This window comes from Zonotrichia leucophrys, chromosome 3 (genome assembly GCF_028769735.1).
Source record: "Zonotrichia leucophrys gambelii isolate GWCS_2022_RI chromosome 3, RI_Zleu_2.0, whole genome shotgun sequence".
Taxonomy (NCBI): domain Eukaryota; kingdom Metazoa; phylum Chordata; class Aves; order Passeriformes; family Passerellidae; genus Zonotrichia; species Zonotrichia leucophrys.
The window spans coordinates 89,458,227-89,481,545 of NC_088172.1; the positions used below are offsets into that span (position 1 = coordinate 89,458,227).

Here is a 23,319-nt window from a genome sequence, read left to right on the forward strand (position 1 = left end):
AAAAAACCACCAAAATAACTACACTTATGAAGAAATTATATCACCTTACCCTTCAGAAGAAAGCTGTGGGGCAGGGAAAGTAAACAGCTGTTTGAAAAAAAATGCTAGAGACATATTAAGTCCAAACTACATCCATATGTGTTGTCTGTTGGATTATAAGAAGTACTAACACTGTCTCTAGCTAAAAGCTTGTTGGGCTGGGGTTATTATTTTTTCAGCATCTGTGTTTGTGGTTTGCTTCATACCATTTTCTTTTAAACTTCATTTTAAAATGGAAGTAGGAGCGCTGTGTCTGTGTGGGTGTTTTTATGAGTGCATGGTTAGGCAACATTACAAAAAATCTGACTCTGACTGTAGTAAGCACGTAGGCAGTGTTCCAGGGGAGAGAAAATTGCTCAGTGCAGGTTGTGGCAAGACAAACATGAACTTAAGAGGATATATATATAAGATTATATTACACGAGTCTTTCAGACTGAAGATAATAAATACAATCCTTATCTACAATGATTTGTGTATTTTGCTGTCCTTTAGACTAGGTCTTTCTTATAAGTAAAAAATAAACCGATGTTAATGTAGTAATTGCTGAGGGTGTGGTAGAAGTGTGATTTAAATAGTTAGAGGGTGAAAGTTAGAGGAAGCATGACACAAGTAGGTCTGCTCCTCTTTTTCCTCCCTTTTGTTGGTAGTTCCTTGCACAAAGCTGTCTCTCTCTTCTTTGTGCCTATATTCATGATCTGTGCCTCTTCCATGCCTTCTGAGTTACTGAGCTGACCTTATCATTTCTGATTGACATGTAGCTGCTTTTTAATTCTGAATTCCCTTGGATCTTCTCACTGCTGCCAAGAAGCAGAGGCACCTACAAACCCTTGAAATGTGTCTTCTGAAGCACTAGCTGTGAGATCACAGACCCCATCAATATAGGATGGTACAAATATAAGAGCTCTCCCATAAATACACTGACTATCACCCTCTGCCTGAGAAAACAGCATTTACGGTGGACAGCCGTACCTTGGACTGGGCACAAGTTAAAATTATAAGGTCATGGACTGGTAAAACATTTTAGTTTTATTAAGTTTTGGCAGTCACATCTCTCCTTTGGTAAGCTGGACAAGTTTCTGTTATGTGGTTGTGTGGGGTGTTTTTGTCTCTTTTCCTGTGCCCTTGGGTATTTTTGGGTTAGTGAGCTCTGAAAGCAAAATAAGCAGCAACAAGCAGCAATTATCAAGAAAGCAGGCTGAGCAAAAAGTGGGTCTTTTTACTATTAGTCTTCCTTCCTCAGAATGACACATCAGACTTCAACGATCCTGGTAGCTTGCATGAGAGACAGGAAATGCCTGCCAGAAACTGATTTCTGCTGGCCAGCTGAAGTGGGCATGATGATGCAGTGTCTCAGCCTGCTGCTCCTGCAAGGCTGTGTTTTCTTTGGGATAAGAAATGCAAGGCAACAGGGCTTCAGGCTCATTAGCTCAGCTACAGGTATAATTAAGCACAACTGGAGAGAAGCTTTAGGTCTGCATTTGTTTTTAGATGGGAGAGATCCCAATAAGAATTCTTAAGTATAAGGTACCTCATTAGATCTATGAACAGAGTTTTAAAGATTTTGAAGTCTCCTTCACTCAAACCTCAGTCTGTACCAGGAACAGCCTACACGCAGAGTCTGACATTAACTTGATTTTCAACTCCTCCTTAGATTTTAAGACTTAGAAATTTGTTTGATATAGAGTCAGACAAAAATGCAAGGATTAATCAGGTGAACTGATTATCAAATAAAAATATTTATTTCAGTTACAAGCACAAGGTTTCTCTTATATTTCTAAGGCACAGAATCAAGGACTGAGTATGGTACTGGAGGTTAAAAAAGGAAAACCTAATCAAAACCACTTCAATCAATAGTTCAAATAACCAACCCATGCATCCTTGCCCTTCTCCTGCAAGATTCTTAATTCAAATAGAGTGCTGTACCTAACAACCCACCATCTGCTTTGTAGACCTAAATAAAAGGAAACAATGGTCCCGGGGCAGATTCTTGTGAAGAAATTTGGCAAGGTTTAAAATTGGGTGATACAGAGTTTGGAGTGAGATTCCTTTGTGTTTGAAATACTGTGGAAGAGACTTTTCCTCATATTGCTGTCATGGAGTTATACTTGGTTCCATAGCATATATATAACTCCATGGAGTTATACTATGGTGTTTCCATAGCTGTCTGCATTCTTCCCTCCCTTAATGCTGACAGATTGGAAAGGAGTGGATCAGGTTTCCAAATGAGTTGACTTCTTTTCCTTATATCTGTGGCATTATTTGTATAAGTGAACAAGCAGCAACAAGATCTGGTAAAGAAGAAAGTGTAAAACTTGTGTGGAGAAGACAGTGAAAATCCTGAAACACACCACAGGCTGAGGAGAGTGATTAATTGAGGTACTCTCTGTCAGTGACATGACTGTGTTCCCTGTTAATGGTGAGATTCCCAATATCAGCTGCGGTAACAGGTACAACCTTGTCAAGGTCAACTGATTACTCTAAGCAACACACTAATATGGCATATTCTATGTGATAATTTAGTAAAATATTACCATAACACAAGTGGAAAAAATGTTAGTTTGTTAGTGCCCACTATAAAATTGAAACTTCCACCCAGTCCTCAACTGCAACATACAATCACTTTAGATGATACTGCTTTCTCTTAGGGAAATGGCAAATTTTGCTTTGAATAACTAATTTAATTTGTCTGTCTTGTTGGAAGATCATCTTCATTTACCAGTCCTAGAAACTGACTGGATTGCTTTGATCCATTCTGTACGCTCTGTGGATGAGGCTGCTTGCAAGTAATAGTGGATTTCATTTGCTGTGATGATTTCAAAGAGGATGTTGTCAGCATCATACTTCTTGGCTACAGGAAAAAAGTAAGAAAGTCAGGTATGAGAGAATAAAGTCTTGTACTTTCAATGTTTCCTCCTTTACACACTGTAAGGGGATCTCCTTTCTTTTTACAGCTCAGCCTGATCAGGCCTTCACAAACATTGGGTCCAAGACATGAGTCTCTCTCTCTCTTAGCGAAACCACTCATGAATTCTGCACATTTCACTTTCAGGAGTCACAGGTTTGTTGGTCTCAAATCATGGAAGGATCTGCAATCCTGCAGACAGATCCTATTCCCCAAACCATCCCATGCCTTGCCAGCTACAAAAATAAGATGTTTATGTCATATCTGTTTCTTTTCTGAGATGCCAACAAACTCTCTTGCTGGATATGATAGCCAGTGTTTCATGTGGAGAGGAGAATGCATGAAATTAATGTTTCTTGGTCCTTGCAGCAACACCTTTTGTGTTCCCACAACTTCTAGCTTTGGGAAGGAAGAGAATATCGACAGTAACAATTTTTTGGCATAACCCTTTCTAACATGAAGCTTCCATCCCAAATTCATTAACTAAAGAGATCAAACTCAGCTTAATTTGCCTAAAGGCCAGTTCTCCTAACACAGGGTTTGTGTCATCCTTTTGATCAGCCTTCCCCAAAGTGCTGACAATATACAAGATTCCCTATTCCTACTTTTACCATAGTGCCCTTCCCCAGTAATTCAGACAGAAGGAGAGAGATCAGTTACTAGAATTACTGAATGATTGTACATAGATTGCTTTGGAATAAAAAACACTTGTGATTTTAGGCAAATTGAAAGGAGGGGTTTGTATCAAAAATTTTTTAGAGAGCTCATTCAATATGGTTCCTTACTGTCTGGCATATCTTCCACTGCTGTCACCACGCAGCCCCTCAAGTGAATTGCTCCCAGTGGTTCTTCTCCCTGGAGAGAACATGAAATCAAAATGAAATGCAACACTTCTGAAACCAGCAGCATGTTAACATATGGCTACATTTCCAGAATGGAGACAAAACCATTTGATTACTTAGTATGTCTCACCTGAGAGAACAGAAAAATTTTCAGTCGGTGTTGACATGGAAGGTTAGAGTTTTGGTTAAATACCCTAAATAAATAGGGAATCTCTTGTGATTTAGAATTCAGGATCTGCATAGTATGTAGTGTGGGAATGGGTCCATTAGAAATACACAAGAAATAGGATGCCATGTCTCAGCCTAGCATGGCAAATACCTCAAATATAAATTGCAAAATTACTGCATTGTGTTCATTTGCACTTAGGACCTAATTTGTTTTGATCAAGTGAGAGTATGCATTAATTCTAATTAATCACAAATAAGAGGTGAAAGATTGATGTTACTTATTCCCAGGTGTGGGGGGCACTTGCCACCCTGACTTTACAGCCCCAGAAACTATCCTTCACTCTGCTTTTCCAGAGGATGGCTAGGCCATGGAAGAACAGTCCCACTGTCCTGCCTGATCTTCCCTGTCACATTCTCATGCAAATACTCCTTTCAAGTACTTCTACAGGGCACTGGATTCAAAACAAACAGGGAAATAAACCAAATCTCTCTCACTCCAGCAGGATCATAATAGTGAAGATATGCAGGATCATCTCTTAAAACGAACTTTCTCACTTTCCAGTTCTTCCTCCGATGTCCCTAGGAAAATTCAAAACCAGGAATGTCACAGAGCTGCTTGGCCTGCATGCAAATCTTACCCACGCGTGAGAAGATGGGCAAATACAAAAGGGAAATAAACTGAATATTCTGGACAGGAAATACTCACTGGAGTATACTCACTTGAATCTGCCTTTTCTACATTTTAATCTTTTGCACAAGAACTGGGCTATCAAACTAGAACTGGGCTATCAAACAAACATATCACACAGTCTGGTAGTTATGATATTCACGAGAGTTCTGTGAGAACTGGGTTTAACTACTTGCTAGAAAACATGGCTGCAAAGTGCCTTGCAGGAAGGTACCTTGAATTATTGGCATGGATGAGCTGAAAGTCTTTCTGTCCCTGCAAAGATAACAACAACAAAAAAAAAAAGCTTATCTGGCTTAAACACCCTGGAGGGCTCATGGCTGAGAAGCTCAGGCAGAGATATGGACATAAGTGCCTCATGGCCCGTTTTCATGACTGAAAAGGATGGGTATGGAAGCATTTTCAGCAGAAGCAGGGACCCTCCCAAGCAATGACCCTCAACTCACTGAGGGTGACCAAGTGCAGACTAACACTGGTGGAAGATTGTCATGAAGCACTTCCTCTGGCACTTCAAAATACAAGTTTCTCAATTACCTCCTGTTTGCATGGAAGCTCTTACTAACTAGGTTGGTAAGGATGTGACAGAGTAAAAGACCAGCAAGGTGTGGGTCTAATTTCTTCCACTGAGTAAACTGATTAAACAAGAGAAATACTTGTTAGCACCACCAAAAAGTTCCTAGGCCCTCAAAGACTATTTTAACAGTGCAGGTTCAGACTCAATATTAGGAAGCATTTCTTTAGAGAGAGGGTGGTCAAATACTGCAACAGGCCACCTAGAGTCTTGAGCAATTCACCATGTCTGTCAATGTGTAAGAAGCTTTTGGACAACAAAACCCTTAATGTGCTTTAACCCTTGGTCAGCCCTGAAGTAGTCAGGCGGTTGGACCAGAGGATTGTTGCAAGTCCCTTCCACCTGATCCATTTTATTCATTGAAGAATCCTGATTTTGCCTTCAGTTCACTGATATCTGCTTGCAATGGCCTTGGAAACACAACATTTACTGTATTGCTTAAAGTTTTGCGGGAAATGAAGGTATCCCATTATCTTCTGTCTTATACATCAAATATTAGTGACTGAAACAACTCCTTTGCTCAAGCATGCTGAAAAAGTCCACGAAAACTGGCAACTAAATCCAGTTTTGTGTCCAGAGGGACACAGAGTGACAGCTTTTTTACCTGAGTTCAGTTTTGCATTGTACCAATGACTTGTCGCATCTTCTGTTTTAGGACTCTTTCCTAATTAAAGCTATCAACTGTTTTATTTTGTGGTAAGAGCAATTAACCTTGCAATATTTTTCCAGAGTCCTGCTGCTGTGCTGCAGTAAGTGTTCCTTGTGCAAAGGCAAGAGAGACAGAGAAGAAACCTGCCAAGAGTGGAGATGCCATAGGGTAGTTTCTCTCTTATCTAAAGCTTTTAAATGTAAAAGAGTAATCTTGCACCCATGGAACATCATCCTAGTGACAGGATGGAACATGGGCAGCACTGACCTGTTTCAGCAAACATCCTTGTTTTACAATTGTGCCTCTGAATTCTTCTTTTAGGACCACATCATCATCACTGGAATATCCCTCACAGAAAAATCCACTGTCTGGCTGCAAGACCACAAGAGAAATGTTACAGAAGTTACACAGCTGCTGCATGCTTATGTACATGTACCAATATGGCATCTTTTTGCTTCCCTCCATGCTGTTTTTTGCCACCCCAAAGAAGACATTATTATTATTATTGTTGTTGTTGTTATGGTTATTGTTAAATACTGGAAGAGCCTCCTGGTGAAGTTGAGGAGCTCTCCAAGTCACCGTGGACACATTTCAATGTGAGGTGGAACCACACTTCTAAGATACCAAATGAAGACATTGACTTTCTGTGGCCTCCTCACACCACACTGGCATTGAATCAATCTAAAAATAATCCAAAAGCAAGCAGGTCACACATGGGCTGCTACAAGAAGCACCCCAGGAGGCCACAAGGCTGCCTTTACCAGGAGTGTCTCTGCTAGCAGGGAAAGTCTCCCTAGCACAAACATATTTAGGAAAACAAATGAGTAGTGGGAGAGTCATTCTGCTGAAGCGAAGTGATTCCATGTGGTAAATATAAACAGAATTGCAATACCAATTTACTGTTTTTCACTTTATAGAAGGCATACTTTTTTGTTAGCATAAGCCCATAAGTCAAATATCTTTCAAACAGTATTTGATGTGATATTTCAAGTTCTCCAAATCAGTCCACACAATATGAAGTAATAAATGGAGAAGGCTGGGTATGACACCCAGAACAGGTTACTGGGGGATATTAAAAACTTTTACTTCTTTGCTCATGGGCAAGCTGTGTGTGTGCACGTTCACACTGAGTCAGATTTGATGTCTCTGCACAAAAATGGGTTTGTAGCTTCTGCCACTCTTTGAAGCCCTGTGAGAATGATTTACTCTCTTCTCTTCCACTGAATCAACAGGGAAACAGATGGTTAAATTCTGGTCACCAGTACAAAAACAGGAACAAAGTCTAAGTTAAAAAGAACCCAGCCTAAAGATGCATACTATGTGAGCCTTCTGTCATGCTTTGAGAATTCTCTACAAATTCATTTCCCACACTTAGCACTCAATTCACACTTAGAAGGTGCCAGAAAAAAAAAAAAAGCTGTCCTAGTTACAACTATTAACGTGAGCAGGCTCATTCTGAGCATCACAGGATAAAGACAATTAAGACAGATTTCTCCACTTCTGTACAATCTTTCCTCCAGGATTTAAGAAGCCCTACAAGAAGCATGAGAAAAGCAGAGCATCAGTAAGTGAGACAATAAAAAACCAGAATCAATGCTCACAAAGTAATAGTAGGCATCACTGAGATCCAAGAAGGGGGTGTCTGACAGTCCCTCTGCAGCTGCCTTGGACGTGTCCCCAGCAGGCTGTAGGTAGCCTTCACTCAAGAGGGAAGAGGCAAGCAGGAGACCTTCTTTGCGATTTCGGATGGAGCTGCTGGACACCAGCCAGTCAATCACACAGGTGCCTGGTTACAAAGGAAAAAAATATCAACCACAAACTAAGAGAGACATGAAAAAGCCTAAAAGTACACAGGAAACAAGCCTACTCCATGTATTCATCAATCTCCTGAAAAATGTTCTTAGCAACAATATGGGGAGTTAATCTAGGGAGGTTCCTGGCCATCCAGCGAGGTACAGCCTTTCCAGCTGATGGCAGGGGCCGGGACAGCTCTCAAACACCATTTCTAGTGGAGAAGAGAGCTGGAAGGGGACACAGGGCTGAGCTGGGAAGCCTCAAAGGCAGAGACTGGGGATGTACAGAGGATAGCCAAGCCTGGATCCAGGCTGCTATGCTGCTAACATAATGCTGTTGGAAATCACCAAGGTTGGAAAATACCTCCAAGATCATCAGTCCAACCATTAACCCAACACTGGCATGTTGCCCCATAAGCAATGTCCTCAAGTGCTACATCTATGTGTTTTGAGCACAAATACAGATTTGATTTTGAGAGAAACAGGAATTACAATGGGACACCATTTGGTAATGAAAAATCCAGAATGGAATAATTGTTCTGTATTTAAGTGTTTCACTCTACAATCTACTCAAAAGATTATTTTAATCTTTCTAACTCTAGTAAAATTTCATCCTTCTCCTTTGTTTACCGTGGCCATAAACACTTGAACACTTTTCCAAGATATATCTTTGAGCATCACCTGAATTAGTCAAGAAAAATATCAAACTTCTATGTGCTCTACAGAGTTTAGAGCTGTTTCACTTCTTTAGTTTTTCAACTCTGCGCTCCCTTTATTGTATAGAATAGAGGGACAGGCCCTCCTTACCTGTAAAGCAGTGATTAAACACTCTTTTATCTTTTTCCAGCTTCAACTCCTTTATTCCCTTTTCAGGATCTTTCATTGAGAGGTACAAAGCACTGTGCATGAAAAGAACGACATAAACTGTTAGCAAGTGAAAAGGTTTCGCCAGTTTGTACAACAATATCATTGTCATCATGTTCAGCTCTCTGCAGAGCTGTAACATGGCTTAGTTTCATCTCTTGCATCTCCTGAAAAATTCAAGTTGCAAAAGCCTAGAGGTCTCACTACATTATTTCACAGCTGTGGGAGCAGAGGGCGGAGTGCACAAAGGGCTCACCACATCCCCCTATTTTGAGAATGCAACTACTTGTGGTGACTGTAGCATGAAGAGAGGAACACCCGCTGCTGAGGGACCTTCACAGGGCCCACAGACTCAGCAGGAGGGTTCACTGCTGTGCTCTGTGTTCACCCAAAGGTCCTGGGCTGAGCAGAAAACCTGTCCCTGTCCCAAAGCCTGCATGCTCTCAGATGATCTTGGCCCTGTGCAGTTTTACTGTCTTATAAGAACAATTCAGGCTCATTTTTGTCTTGGTATTTACAGCTCAGAGGCAGAAAACAAGTCATCCTTGATTTTGAAAAGTACTAACAGATTGCTTCCCTTTATCTCCTCTTCTCCCTTTGCCAGTTTCATGTTCTTTGGCAGGCACCACAGTCCCCTCACCATGCAAAAACTAGGCTAACATCAGAAGAAGAGAAGATAGAGAGCAAACAAAAGGTCTAAAATATTTTTTGTAACAAATGATTTATTGTATAAAATGCTTCTCCTGGAAGAGTCACACTTTGGCTGGCACATCCACTTGCACTCCATTATGCCCAGGAATCTCTTTATCAGCAAAAAATCTTTGATAAACAAGCATATTTTGGTAAATGATAGTATATTCAAAAAGATCTTTCCAGTACTGATTGCCAGCTCATTTCTGACACATTGTACAAACTGAAGTTTTTAGTCATGCAAACGGGGCTGTGAGAGAATCCATGGACAGACAGGCTCATTGTTCTTAGTGGCCAAGGTTACATGTCTGACACACTGACTGCAGATGGAAGTAAATGGGAGAGCAAAGCCATGAGAACAAACCTCAGATTGATTGTTTCAGGCAATCTGATGGACTTCCTTGTGGATTTTCTGGCAAATCTTTGGCCTCCATCTATGTGATGAATTGCTTTCTTGATATCCCGCACCCAGGCATCTCTCTCCTCCAGGTAGGCAGCTTGAAAAAAGTGGTCCTGCTGCTTGGCCACAGTAAGCTTGAAGACAAACTGGAATAATAAGTTACAGGAGGTTTTTTTTAAAGTTGTTTTTGTGCAGCCAGTTGGGCACAATTAAGCTGCCACAGCATACAGCATACCTATGCCCAAGGACTATAGAAGGTGCCTTAGAGACACAGTAAAATGATAGAAATTCCAAAGAAAACCATGAACAAGCACTGCACATAACTGAATCCTTTTGTTACTTCACCGTCACTGATGCTGACATCATCAGCACATCCAAGGTCTGCTGTGGAGGCAGCTTTCCAGTCACAAAGAGAAACAGACAACTTTCCCAGGCATTGTTCTGGAAAAGGCTGTAAGGAGCTCAGAGAGAAGAATTATAAGCGATTCTTATCTTAACTTGCTGCACCTGGTGTTGGGAATATGTGGAATGTGTTATGGAGATATGTTTACCAAAAGGGTGGTTTCTTAATTAGCCAATGCTGACGGTGTTTTAATTGAAGGACCAATCAGGTCCACCTGTAGTGAACTACAGTATAAAAGGAATGGGTTTCTTAATAAAATGATTTAGTCTTCTGTAAATGCATGGAGTGTGGCATTAGGTTTATCTGTGTTGTTTCTGACTCAATAGCAACAGTATGTGGCACCAGTACAGCTGCTGATTCTAACTTTTGCTGAGAAGTTCAATACAGCTGAAAGGCTGAAGTGATTCCTTGGAGTGGCTACCTGGAAAAGAGGCTAGACAAGATTAAGAGAATAAAAGTGGGTATTTATTAAAGGCCTTCAATAGGTACACTTTGGGCAGTCAGAAGCCTTCGAGGGGCTACACCCAAGATGGACAATGGTCATGAGTTTTTCAGACGGATATAAGTTTGGTCCATTTACGTATCAGGAGTTAATATTCCAATTACAGCTTCAGGTAATGAAGTCATGTACCCCCAGTTTCTTCTCCCCAACTCACTTTTATTTATACTTTCAGGGCCTGGAACAGTGAGGTGTCCTTGGGCTTCAGGCCTAGAGAATCATTTTGTCTGACCAAAATGTGAAGCAGTAGCTAACACTTTATATGGAGTTTTGCAATTATACGCTGGGATTTGAAAAAGATGAAAATTAAAATCCTTAGGCATCAGAAGCACCCAGCCCCTGCAAGCTTACAATGGATGTAAATTTTTTTAATGTTTAGAGACATGTGAGCAGTCTGAAGAAGGAAAAATACCTCACATCATATTCAGCTACTGTCTCACAAGGGGAGAAAAGGTCATACACTAGAGAGTACCTGAGTATATTTGCAGCCTAGTAAACCTTTAATGGCTTAGTAGAGAGATGATACCTCCAACCCTTGACTACACCTTAGGATCACCTATCCAAACAACAATGGAAAGACTGTATTTCCTAAAAAATGAGAATAGATCATCTAGAGGTAGTTGTAAACAGAAAAAATAACAATAACCTGAAAAAAACCCAAACCAAACAAAAAAAAAACCAAACCCCCAAAACCATCCAACAAAGTTCACACTGTTTGAACTCATTTCCATCCAGTGATCTTCTGGATGGAAAATCAGGATCTAATTAATCATGTTTCCTCTTCCTCTAGTGTCATGAGTGACACTAGTTGTTGTGTTATAATAAATATCACAGATTCTGACTCATCAGGTGTCTAAAAATGCCAAGCTAGGCCACAAGCCAACAGCACATCTTGATTAGGGCAAGAAAAGCAAAGGCTACTGTCAAAGAGCAGCAAATTTACATCAGTGAAATCAGCACTCTGAATGAGTCTGCTGAAGCCCACGTTTGTAAATGATACATTTCTGAACATCCCTTACAAGCATTTTCCAAACTGTGGCAAACAGGAAAAAATCTGACATCCTGCAATTGTGCAGAAGTCCAACTGAATTTCATGGAAGATACATTTCAAACTTATAAAGCAACAAGTCCTCAAAGTCCATCTCAGATAGAAAAGTAGCCTTTTCTTATCTGATAATGTTCATATTTCCAGCAATACTCACCTTTTCTGTCATGCAGGAAAGACTTACATACTAAATATCAATGCACAGTGTATGACAAAAGCAAACAGAGAGATCTATCCAAATCCCAATATTCAACAGTCAAGCTAACACCCCAGATGAATAGAATGAAATATTGATGAGATTTATTACCAAAGGAAAAAAATAGCCTTCTCAAAGAGCTGAGAAGCAACCTAGAGTGAAATGCTAAGAAGAGTTTTTACTTCCAGCACACAGAGAAGACTGGCAAAGCCATTTCTTTTTAGCATTTACGAAGTTAGGCCAGTAAGTTATTTGGACTTCCAGGCTTCCTCTGAAATTGGTAAAGAGGTTGATTCTCCAGTCCTAGATTTGACCAAGCCTCCCTCTGATGATGTACATCTGGTTGTGTTTTTGAGAAAATTAGACCGTTAGACTAAACTAAATACCAACATTTTACATATTTAAATTGGGAGAGATGAATCTAACCATGAGCAACCAAACAGGATAATGCTGTTCACAAGAAAACCATGGGGGAAATGGAAAAAGCTGAAGAATATCAGAATTTATGTTACATTAAACAATGATCAAACTTTAAATCAAGGACAGCAGACAGTGGTGAATGCATTTTGAAATATAATCTCAAAATATGCAGTTGCAGCCCCTTCTGAACAGCCTTTATCTGTGCTTAACAAATCCAAGATTGGTTCTTTTCCCCTCAGCACCTGCAATTTGCAATTGATGTAGTAAACAAAGCATGTTGGTGATGTGCTCTGAGCTTTCAAATGAAGTCCTGGTGCAGATACACAAGCTGATTTAAAAATTTAACCAGAGAAATATGGAAGTTTGTTTGTGGCCCAATAGTCCCTGTTCCAAACTGGGCCCAGACAGATGACACTATACTTAAAACTGACCCAGTGAGAATTATCCCACTATTCACCATACAGAATTCCTGTCCTTAAAATATACTTTCATTTCTAGCCATATAAACTTAAGAACCAGAGTAATTCCCATAAGAGGAATAACTGTATGCTTTGACATGTAACTAGTGAGAAGCCAGAACAGAATGCAGAAACATTGAATTCAGCAGTACTGTAAAGCTGTAAAATGCAAGATGTAAAAATAAAGATACTACATTTTCAAGGAATACATGTATGAACTTAGGTATAATCATATTGGGCAGTACTTGTAAGAACAATCCTGGTGATAGCTTTGCTCATATGAATAAACATGTTCAATTTTTGACTATTTGAAATTTTAAGCAAAAATCCATCTCCAGGGCTACTGGTTTATGGACTTGCAGAACAATCTCACCACCTCAATATGAAGGATCTGCTCCAATGCCTGCTGAAGTAATTTGGATTGTTTCCACTGACTTCAGCAAACCCTGCAGTAAATCTCATTTATGAAAAGCTATTTTGGATGCCTCAACCCCTGGGTCTCTCTTTGTCTTTATTATCCCTCAGAAAAGGCCCCAGTAACTAAAATGAAACATTATGTAAAGCTCATTATATAAAAACCCAATGTAAAATGAAGCATAACAGAAAACCCAGTGCAGCCAAAGGAACGATCTTCAGAGACTGTCACCCTTCCATAAAGATACAATGCATCTCCTGGAGACTGGTGCATCCCAAAGGATGGCTTTGGGCAGGTGAGGATCTCTCTCACTCTGCCTTCAGCAGACATCAGATACTTCAGACCTCCATGGCTGCTTTGTTGAATGCACATGTGCTGGTGAATTATTTTTCCTTTATTGTAAATATGTTACTGACATTCTCAAGCAACTACTGTGAAACAATGTTGATGGCAGTGCCTTTCTGAGAGTTAAAGGAAAAAGCCAAAACCCAACACAAAACTGTTTGAAGAAGAGTGCTTTGTGAAAAAAACTCAATTTCTACCATTATAATCTAGGTCTGTGATACTCTTGCATAGTACCCTTCATACCTCATATATAGAGTAAGGAGTGTTGGGCTGAGGCTTTTAATAAGATAATCAGCACAGGATTAACAGCAATCTTTGTTCTCTGCCTTATCCTTTTTCTATACTGTCTTAAAGACAGCTTGGAAGTTAACAGGCCATTTCTCTTGACAGATGTAAGTCTAAAAAGACTAAGTAAGGATCAGGGTGGGTTATTTTCATATAAATATGGGTTCTGCAGCAACAGCAACAAAAAACCAACACTACCACCATGCCCCCAAAACAAAAAAAACAAAAAAAAAAACAAAAAAAAAAATGAAAGAACAAAAGCAGAAGAAAGAAAAGAATGAAAAAGCAAAGCCAGCAGGTCCAAATCTGACACAAGGGATCCTGATTCCACTTACTACCAAACCTAAGGACAGGTTTAAGTATCCTCACTTTACTCACATGAAAAAGTAAAGTTCACAATCTCAGCTGTGTCTCACACTTTATATTTTTCTAATACTCTCACAGAGACTTCTATCTTTAGTCAGGTATCCCTGCGGTAATTTTTTTTTAACTGTGGTGGAATAATGTTCCAGATTCTGGGGGACCCCTTTGTCAGAGGAATTCATGGGGATGTCATGCCTATTTGTTGAAACTGAGTAGACAAAATAATAAATTACTAATGATATGATTCTTTGCTCATATGAGAAATCCTGTTTTACCAACTATTTTTCAGGAACCCTGTAACAAAATATGTGTCACAGCATTTATCTCCTTCCTGTCTGAACAATACAGTTGTTCCTTGACAAAAAATAAATGTTTCTCCTTCTCACAAAATACTTTCCCACAACCATTTTTCTGTGGCACTTAGATTTACATTTTATACAGGAATTGTTGCCATTCAGCTGCAAAACATCCTCATACCAATAAAATTTAGTTCTGCTCTCTGAGAGATTCAGAAGTTTAATAAAAACCAACCAACCAGCCCCCAAGTGCTTTTTGAATTATACCTCTTGAAGTGTCCTGAATTCAAATAGTGCACAATTCCAAGCCTGCTTGTGACTTCCTAAGGCAAGTAAGAATCTCCACTAGGATGAATGCCAGGAATTTGCAACCATCACCCTTTTGCCTTTTCAGTGCTTCCAGAAATATAAGTGTACTGTCAATTCTTTTTGTAAAAAAAGTACGTACCATTCTTTTGCCAAAATCTTGGCATGGGCTGTGAACAGAGCTTCCTTTTAGTGGGATCATCCCTTTGGGACTGTTATCAGCCTTCCGCTTGTAGAATTCAATTCCATCTTCTAAGAGCACAACCCACATTGGCTTCCAGGTATTAAACATGCTGCCCTGCATCAATAAATCACAAATTTTGTTCAATGAAGAACTCTTCATGTGATACCCAAGGAAGATATGAGCTTCCAGAGAGTGTCTGATTGATGCTAAAATAACTACAGTTTTTGTTTCAAGGGGAACATGCCACAAACCTCACCCATCCAACTATGCAGTTAAATATTGTTATTTTTCTGACCACTATTTATTTCCCCTTGTAGTTGCTCTGCCAGTGGAAGCCACTGTGGATTTAAATAAAAGTAAAGGCTTTATCCTATGGGCTGTACTACAAAAGACTCCAAAGCAGGGGTTGCTGTGGAGTGGCAAATACCTTCCTAAAGACTGGATGTGCCTGTGGCCCACACACTGTCCTGAGGCAAGGTGATGTGACCTCTTTAATCTCACTATTCTTCCTTGATGTTTAACCCAATTAAGTGCAACTGTGTAGGCTGTGTCTATTTCATGTTGCCTCTTTGCCAAGATTCCACAGTATGTTTCCCTGCATCTTCCCAACCTGTTCAGAGTTAGTTTTCACTTCCACTCAATCCAAAACTACCCCACTTACCTTCTTAACCAAGTAGCCCTCCCTTATGCGCATTGGCTCTCGCTCCATGGCTTGGGCAATTCTGGTCTCAGCTCTGTCAGTGCTGGCTGTCGAGTTCCTCTGGCAGCAAAGTCTGTGGGATGGTGTTTTTACAGTACAACTGTGTCATTTCACAAGTTCCTCTCAATGCTAATCGCAAGCCCATTTCCTCTTACTGAGTGAGAGATAGGGAAATGCAGAAGTACGTGTGTATTTATAGTCTGTCTCTGACAGCACAGACAACAGCCTGACAAAACACTTCATTATCTCAAATACAGCCAGCCTTGATGACAGAGTCCTGGGAAGTTAAATAAGCACTTCAGTGCTCAGTCACAAAAAACTGGGCCTGCTCTGCAAATACATGAGCTCTACCAAAACACACAGGGCATGGTGGTGCTGCTGCCTGGCGTGTGCCAAAATATTTCAGAGACAGGTTTTCAATGCATCAATGCTTTCATTTCACCCTGCCTTCCAAAACTGGCTCTATGAGGGCAAGCCTGTGTAGTCTGGCAGGAAGGTGGAGGACCCTCACTTAGTTAACAAGGATGCGCCCTCTGCTGGCGTAAGAAATTTGGTCAGGATTTGGATTTTGATGCTGAGGCCTCTCAAAGATGTCAGCTGTCAAATAGGCACAAATGGACTAGACCTGCACAGGTCTACATACAGCACTGACCACAAAACGCTTTCTACAATCATCTTTTACTTGCTGCAGAGCTTGTTTGGCTTTATTTGGGAAAATACAAGGCAAACCCATAGTTTTTTATACATACCAGAGTCACAATCCCTCTTCCCCATATAGAAAAAAGTGGGGGTATATGGGAAGCAATAAGAGGCTGCTTCGTGGTGTCTTGAAGCAGCCTCTTGTGTTCTTTGAAGCACAAGATTCCAGGTCACTTTTGCAGCTAACCTCATTCAGATAAGTGTTGATTGAGCCCAGAGTGACTCCATCTGTCACCTCTGCCAAGCTAAAAATTCCTAAACAGGGACTTTTTTCACAGACAGAAATTCCTGTTCTGCATATGACTCTCTGTCTCAGCCTTTACTCCAAAGGAAGTCTTACTCAGTAGTCTGACAAGGTCTGTGATAGGGACCAGAGGGTTAGCAGAGCTCTCAGAGACCTTTCCTAGACATTCCTCACTGATGCCTATTTAGTGGTATTCTCACAAATGAGACTCCACTCCTTCCTTGGTTATCTGTATCAATGCTTCACTATCCCAGCTGCTGAGTGTTTTTCCTCAATGTCTGAATGGAGAGTTTCCTTTTCTGGGTCTTTCTCAATGAGTTGCTGCTCAAATGACACATCCAGTCTCTGTGCAGGCAGAGCACCTGTATGTACCATCTTTTTCAGGTTAAACACTTTAGCCAGAAACATTTTGGTTATGTCATGGTGCATTTTGTCCAAAGCATACCTTTTTGTGATAATTTAATCTATCACTATATTGTTTGGGGTTTCTAAAACCTGCAGTCCCAGTACATTGTTCTTTTGCTCATGTAAGTCATACTGTTGTAAGGATCTTATTGCTATTTGAGGCACTAGTTGCTGATGAAGAAAATAATCCATCAGTTTTCAAATTAAAGACTCCATGTATTCTCTAGCTGTGAAGCATACTTGAATTCAACAAATAGATTTTAAAATTATTAGAGACAGAAACTCAAACAGACCTAATAAAACTTCATGGTCCTTGGAACTAAAAGTAAAAATTTACCACTAAAAAGTGATCAAAAACCTTGTCTAACATTTACAACAGAAAATTTGCCCACCAGGTCTAGGACTCAGAATGAATTGAAGATGCCCTGGATTCCCAGAGCAGAGATGATCTAATGGGATTTCTGAGTTATGTTTCTGTGAAGGTTCTCTTCTTTCCCCAGAAGTTTTAAAAGGATGTTTGATGGACTGAGGAGCTTGTAGAATCCTCCTGTATAATGTATTTTTTGGTCACTAATTCTTTTTGCTTTAAGAAGGCATGAAGAGGATCCCACGGAGTCAGACGAGTAATGACAATCACACCAATGGGGCTACGTGTCCTTCTACTTTATTAAGCAGCTTTGGCATATTTATCTTTCTCTATACACTGCCTCATGCCACTAATGCTTAATGCTCATTGGTTAAGTGGCTGCATTCATACATGCATGTTAATTACTGACTGGTTGTCATGCTATAAGCATTTTAGCTAAGGTGTGCTAAATTAGCAGTTCCCACAACATGCCTGGCATCGGGCCTCGTCCTGGCACAATGTTCATTTTTCTTTGTTGTATCTATTTGAGCATGGTACATGGTCTATTTTGTTCCAAGGACAGTACATGGTCTTCAAAATAACTCTGTAATCTGCAGGTCAGGGTTGCCCAATTCTTGTAGGAGAATAGCATGCCCTTGTTCTGCCAAGAATCCTTCTACAAAGGTGAATTGTTTCCTTCTCTTCGCTTTCATTTCTGTGCTTTTATCTTCAGAAAAAGATACATTTTTTTCCTTTTTCCAATTAGATAAACCAAAAATACTGGTCACAGGCAACAGTAAGTCTCGAAGAGTAATTTGGAAGCTAAATTATCCCTTTATTACCTGCCTTGAGGACATAATGCTTCAGACTTGGAGCTATGATTAGAGACCAAGAACAGGATCACAGTTAGCTCTTCCTTCTGTCCCTACTTTGCTTCCCCCACCTCAGGTCTGAGGAAAGGAAGCCCCCTCTCCAGCTGGAAGGCTTTATGGGGAGCAAAGACAAAAGAACCTGCTAGCATTTCACCCCATGCAGGCATCCTTTGTGCAGGTTTCCCTGCTTACCTGCTCCTGCTGACTCAGAGTTTGTGCTGGATCAAGATGACAGGGCCCCGCACAATAAATTGGTGATATGAGATGACCAGGGATAGGTACTCCTCAATAGAATATCTATATATCCCTATACTAAAAAGTGGCTTAATGAAAACAGAAAGGGATGGTGAATCCACAATTTCACAAAAACTCATTTTTCTCACTTATCTGTGTGAAAAGCCTTTGGAGGTATGAAATGTAAATCTAAACACAGTGGCACCTAGTCAAACACTCCAGAATTTACCATTATGCTACTCAGTGTCAAAACACAAAATAACTTCCATCTAATGTTAGCTGAAGGCAACCACTTTATAACACTTCTCTATATTGTTTCTATTTCATCTTTAAAGCTCAGCTGATCCATTTGCTGTTCCACTTTACAAGTCTGGTGCAAACTTGTTCTTTAACGCTGAGGTTTAGTTTCATTTACCACACACTACTGCAGGGAAATCAGCACTTCATAATCCCCCCAGACAGAAACATGCTGATGTAGCTGAGTCATTCATGTGAGGCAAAATGGTCCTTAAAAACACAGTAGCTGTGGCGGGTGCAAGGGAGTATGGACTGTGGATGTGAGTCTTCTTTGTCCAGCCATTCCTAAAGAGCAGCACCAGGCATAAGAGAGAGGAGGAGCTGCATTTCTTTTACCTCTCCACAAAGGGGAGGAAGAGCTTTGTCAGAAAGAGAAGATAACCTGCAGTGTGGAAATCTGCTATAACTTACTATGTCCTCTCCATTTCTGTCTCAAGTACATAAAAGTGCATGATGTCAGATGAGCAGAATTTGTCACAATATCACCATCTGCAGCAGAACTGAATATGTTAGCTCAGTTTACTCTTCTTGTACAGGAGAGCACTCTGCTGTATTTCTTCAGAAATTTCTTCTTTATTTCTGCTACTTCAGAATAGAAATTCCTGCAAACACTGGGAAAAAAGATCAACCACATTTATCTAAGCAAGTGGGACTAAGACGTGTTTATACCAAAAACTGGAACCATACAGCAGCTGCAAGGAAGGCAAAAATCTCAGTTACACCCGCTCCATTGCTCCACAAGCCCTTGCAGAGATGGTTCTAACATGTTTGCTGCACTGTAAATGCCACAAACCCACCTAATCTGCAGCAAAACACATGACCTATCCATAAGTATATGTCACTACAACAAATCAAACTGCATTTGCAGGGGAAATTATAACAAATGTTATATGTTCAAAATTATTGTCTCTATGGGAAAGACGATACACTCAAGTGATTTCCAAACAAGATAAAGACTGTCCAGCTGATTTTTCAGTAAAAGAACACTTCTAATTCTGCACAGAGGTAGAGGGCTCAAAAGAATCAAAGTTTTAAATTGAGAGCCGGCAGGTGCAAGCCTTAGCACAATTCCCTACATCCAGAATCACACATATGGCTATTTTTAGAGCATGAGAGATTGTGGCTTTGCATGCCCTTCTTGAAAAGAAACCCCAAACCACAACATTTCCAAATTTAGCACTGTGTTAAGAAATTAATCAAAGAGGGGCAAGCATAAAAAGGCTAATACAGGTATCACATGGCACCTTAGAATCTAAATGCTGTGGTTTGGCCATCTTAAATGAACCATCTTGTTGTGCCTCGAGGTACATTTTATATATTTAATGTTTGTTGAGCTTTGCAGCAGGATTAGAGCATTATTGAGAAGGTCTGCATAAATGTTAATACTTGAAAGCTTATGCAGTTGACATATCATGCCTAGAGAGATCATATTGAGTAGGTGCAATCAAGAGACTGAACACATCTCTCCAGAATGTTTTCTAGATAATTCAGACCTGCTTAAAGCATAGGTCATGGTTCATCTGCATGTTATTTCTTAGCTTTCATCGAACACATCCACCCTCACGTCTCCCCTACAGTAGCTCCCCATCAGTAATACATGCGGGTTATGCTGGTGCAGCAGGGAAGGTCTATGCATAACAAAGAGGTCTTGGAGGATGCAGCTTGTATGTAGCTCACACATCTTGCAGGATGTATGAGACTTTCATAGTCTTAGGAAGAAAAAGATGTATAGAACTGCTGGGTACAACTCCCTTCAAAAGCACTGAGGCATTTGCCAGGGCACAGGTGAGTGAGTGCTCCAATCTTCATACCCAAGGGAAGGGAGTTAGCTTAATGCACCTTGCTGACTCCATAGAACAGACTGGGAAGCCTCAGCTGCCAGGGGAATGAAAAGTAGATTTGAAGGACTGAAAAAAACCAAACCAAACCACGGACACACACACACACACACACACAAAACCCAAACAACACCCTCAAAACAAACAAACAAACAAACAAATAGAAAAACAGTTTTGCAGTTTAGAAAGACATTAAATATTGTAGCCCACCCTTCAAATGTAGGTGTAGAGAACAGAGGAATTGACACAACTTTATCTTTTTGTTCCCAGAAGCAAATTGCTGCTGTGGCTTAGAGAAATAGGACTTTGTCCTAAGTCTATGATTATTTATTTAGCTTTGAATCTTGTAAATGTCAGCATGTTTACTCTGTGCTCTGGGAAAAACCACACCGACTCTTCTTCCTTCAGATGTTTTGCTCCCTACAGAATATCAAGCAATTAACATCAGGTAATGTAGCAGCCTGAGATCTGGGACCCATAGAAAATCCCCATGGGGACTGGAAGGGCTTGGTTTCTCTAGCCAGGGCCCATTCAAGCACCTTCATCCTTGGGCTGAGGTCAAGCCAGGTACTCAACATTCAGGGTGAGGTCAAGGGCATCCATGGCTGGAGACATCAGTGGCGGAGCCGGAGAACAGCCGTCCTAAGCATAATTCAGGAAGGGCATGGGAACCAAAACTAAACATGGGCAGCCTCAGGTGATGCTGGTCAGGGCCATTAAGGTGGGCAGCAACAAAGCTAATCTCCCAGAAGGACTTAGCAAAGGCAACCCCTTCCCTTGATCTATACTGGTAAAGGGCATCTGGTGGGATCAAATAAGTAAATGTATTAACACAAGTGAAATTATTAGATCAATGAAAAGAAGGCCATTGTCTAAATTAATAATTTCTTCTTCAGAAATGTTCTACTCTCACCATGTTACACTTGCATATGGTAAGACTGTTACTATGCATAAACATTCTGTAATATGGTGCTTTTTTAGTTATCTCTCATGTTTGCCTAATACTGGTCAGGGATAAAGTCCCAGTCTGAGCTGTGTCCATAGAAAGACAATCATTCAGGCAGAAATAATGAGGGAAAAAAACCCTTCATTATAGATCTGACCTCTCATGTACTTAGGAAGCTAATTGCAATCAATGACTTCAGCTACACACAATTTACTACAACATGTCATGTCTGGCCCATGAAGCAAATAAATCTGATCCCTGGCCATTACTCTTCACACACCACTTTAAGTGGTAGTATCACATTCTCCACAGGTTAGGCCTCTGTGATTTCATATAGGATTACATTTGAAGTTACAGAAAGGGAATTTACTGCCAGCAAAACTTCCAACAAGCTACCAAATGCAGCAATTTCTGCAGAATGCAATGCAAAATGAGATTTTTCTTGCAGTGATGAAAAGAGATAAGGAGAAATGCACCAGGAGTGGGTGTTCTTCGTTTATTTTTGGTTTGTTTAGTATTTTTGCAGAGATACACGGTTCTGAGAAGCAGGGATCATATCCTGCCCCTGTATTTGTGAAAACCTGAATGGCAGAACACATTATGAAGGTTGTGTTTAGCTGGACACTAAGCAAGGGATATTCAGTAGGATTTTGGGGTTTTGGTTTTTTTTTTTCCCCCAGAGGTTTTCAGCAGAATGTATTATTTTGCTTAAAGTTCCTAATAAAATTAAATCACTGAAACTTGCATGCATAAGAAAATGCAGCTGGGCCATGCTGTATCTACAATTTGGCTTTGTTCACATTGCACATGTACATCCCAGCCTTACAGAAACAAAGAACAGGTTAGTCCAGTGCATCATGGACCTATGAAATTCGTGTAACAAAACCATTAACTCTGCCATAATGTCCAAGCAAAAAATATATTTGTGGCCCAAAGCTTGTGTCAGATATAAGGGTGCTACAGTTTTAACAGCAAACAAGAACAAATAAAAAAGAATGGAAAATAGGCACAAACCTGCCTGGGTTAAAAGTAATCTCTTTAGAGATGGGAATGAGACAGGCTGAGTTGGATTATGGTACATTGTTCAGTTTCAAGGATCTTTGTTCAAGAACAAAGAGCACCAGCCATATGTAGAGAGTAGTATTAGACTTCAAGACAAGACATTCTGATCTTATAGTGCAGTTGCAGAGTTGGGTGGTTTTTTTCTATTTAAATAAGAGGATTGCAATGAAGTGATTAAAATAATCCCAAGAGAAACCTTGGCCTGCTGATGTTGACTGTTGACCTCAGGGAGCAAGACAGTGACCCTCAGTCCAGGCATGGTGACTCTGACAGTCAAGAAAGCCACCCTCAGTCCAGGCACGGTAACTCAACAAAACCTTTTCCTGCACCGGGAGAGAGAAGAACCAGAAAACCACGTCTTTGCTGCCCTCCCTCCCCTCTCTCTTGGGCAGCTTTGGCTCCTCCGTGCCGCTGCACAGATGTTTCAGCCCACCCCAGAGGGCTCGATCAACCCTCGGGAGGCCTTTCCCTGGTGGGAGATCGGAGGGTAGTTTGGGGGGTTCTCCCCAGGCGAGGGGGTCGAGGGTGGTTGGGGGGCTCCCCCAGGTGAGGGGTCGGGGGTGGTTTGGGGGCTCCCTCACGTGAGGGGTCGGGGGTGGTTTGGGGGTTCCCCTCGGCCGGGACCCCACGGAGGAGCCCGTGGGCCGCTCCCTGCCCTTGCCGCTGTCCGCGCCCGTGGTGCTGAACCCGCGGAGCCCGGCCCAGGCCGTCTCGTTTCCTCCGGGACGAGCTGTGGGATTAAGGCTGCAGTAATTGGGGCCGGATTAACTCCCTGGAAACCGGCAGCAATCTGAGCAGCTGCAAATGTCCCCATATCAGGATATGGGGCGGGGTGATGAAGTGGAGGCGGGGGGG

General features: G+C 40.9%; 1 protein-coding gene across 2 annotated transcripts; it reads right to left on the bottom strand.

Moving 5' to 3' along the window:
- Positions 1-782: 782 nt before the first annotated feature.
- On the bottom strand, positions 783-15,601 carry PLEK (pleckstrin). 2 transcript variants are annotated; one of them, XM_064707041.1, is made up of 9 exons: positions 15,483-15,601; positions 14,780-14,935; positions 9,571-9,752; positions 8,460-8,551; positions 7,461-7,645; positions 6,127-6,231; positions 4,447-4,530; positions 3,727-3,796; positions 783-2,887 (listed from the first exon to the last, which is right to left on the bottom strand). In XM_064707041.1, exons 1-9 carry the CDS (start codon positions 15,528-15,530, stop codon positions 2,748-2,750), a joined length of 1,062 nt encoding a protein of 353 aa, XP_064563111.1. In that variant the 5' UTR covers positions 15,531-15,601; the 3' UTR covers positions 783-2,747. The 2 variants fall into 2 exon arrangements, with proteins under 2 accessions (XP_064563111.1, XP_064563112.1); XM_064707042.1 differs by lacking the exon at positions 4,447-4,530.
- Positions 15,602-23,319: the final 7,718 nt, after the last annotated feature.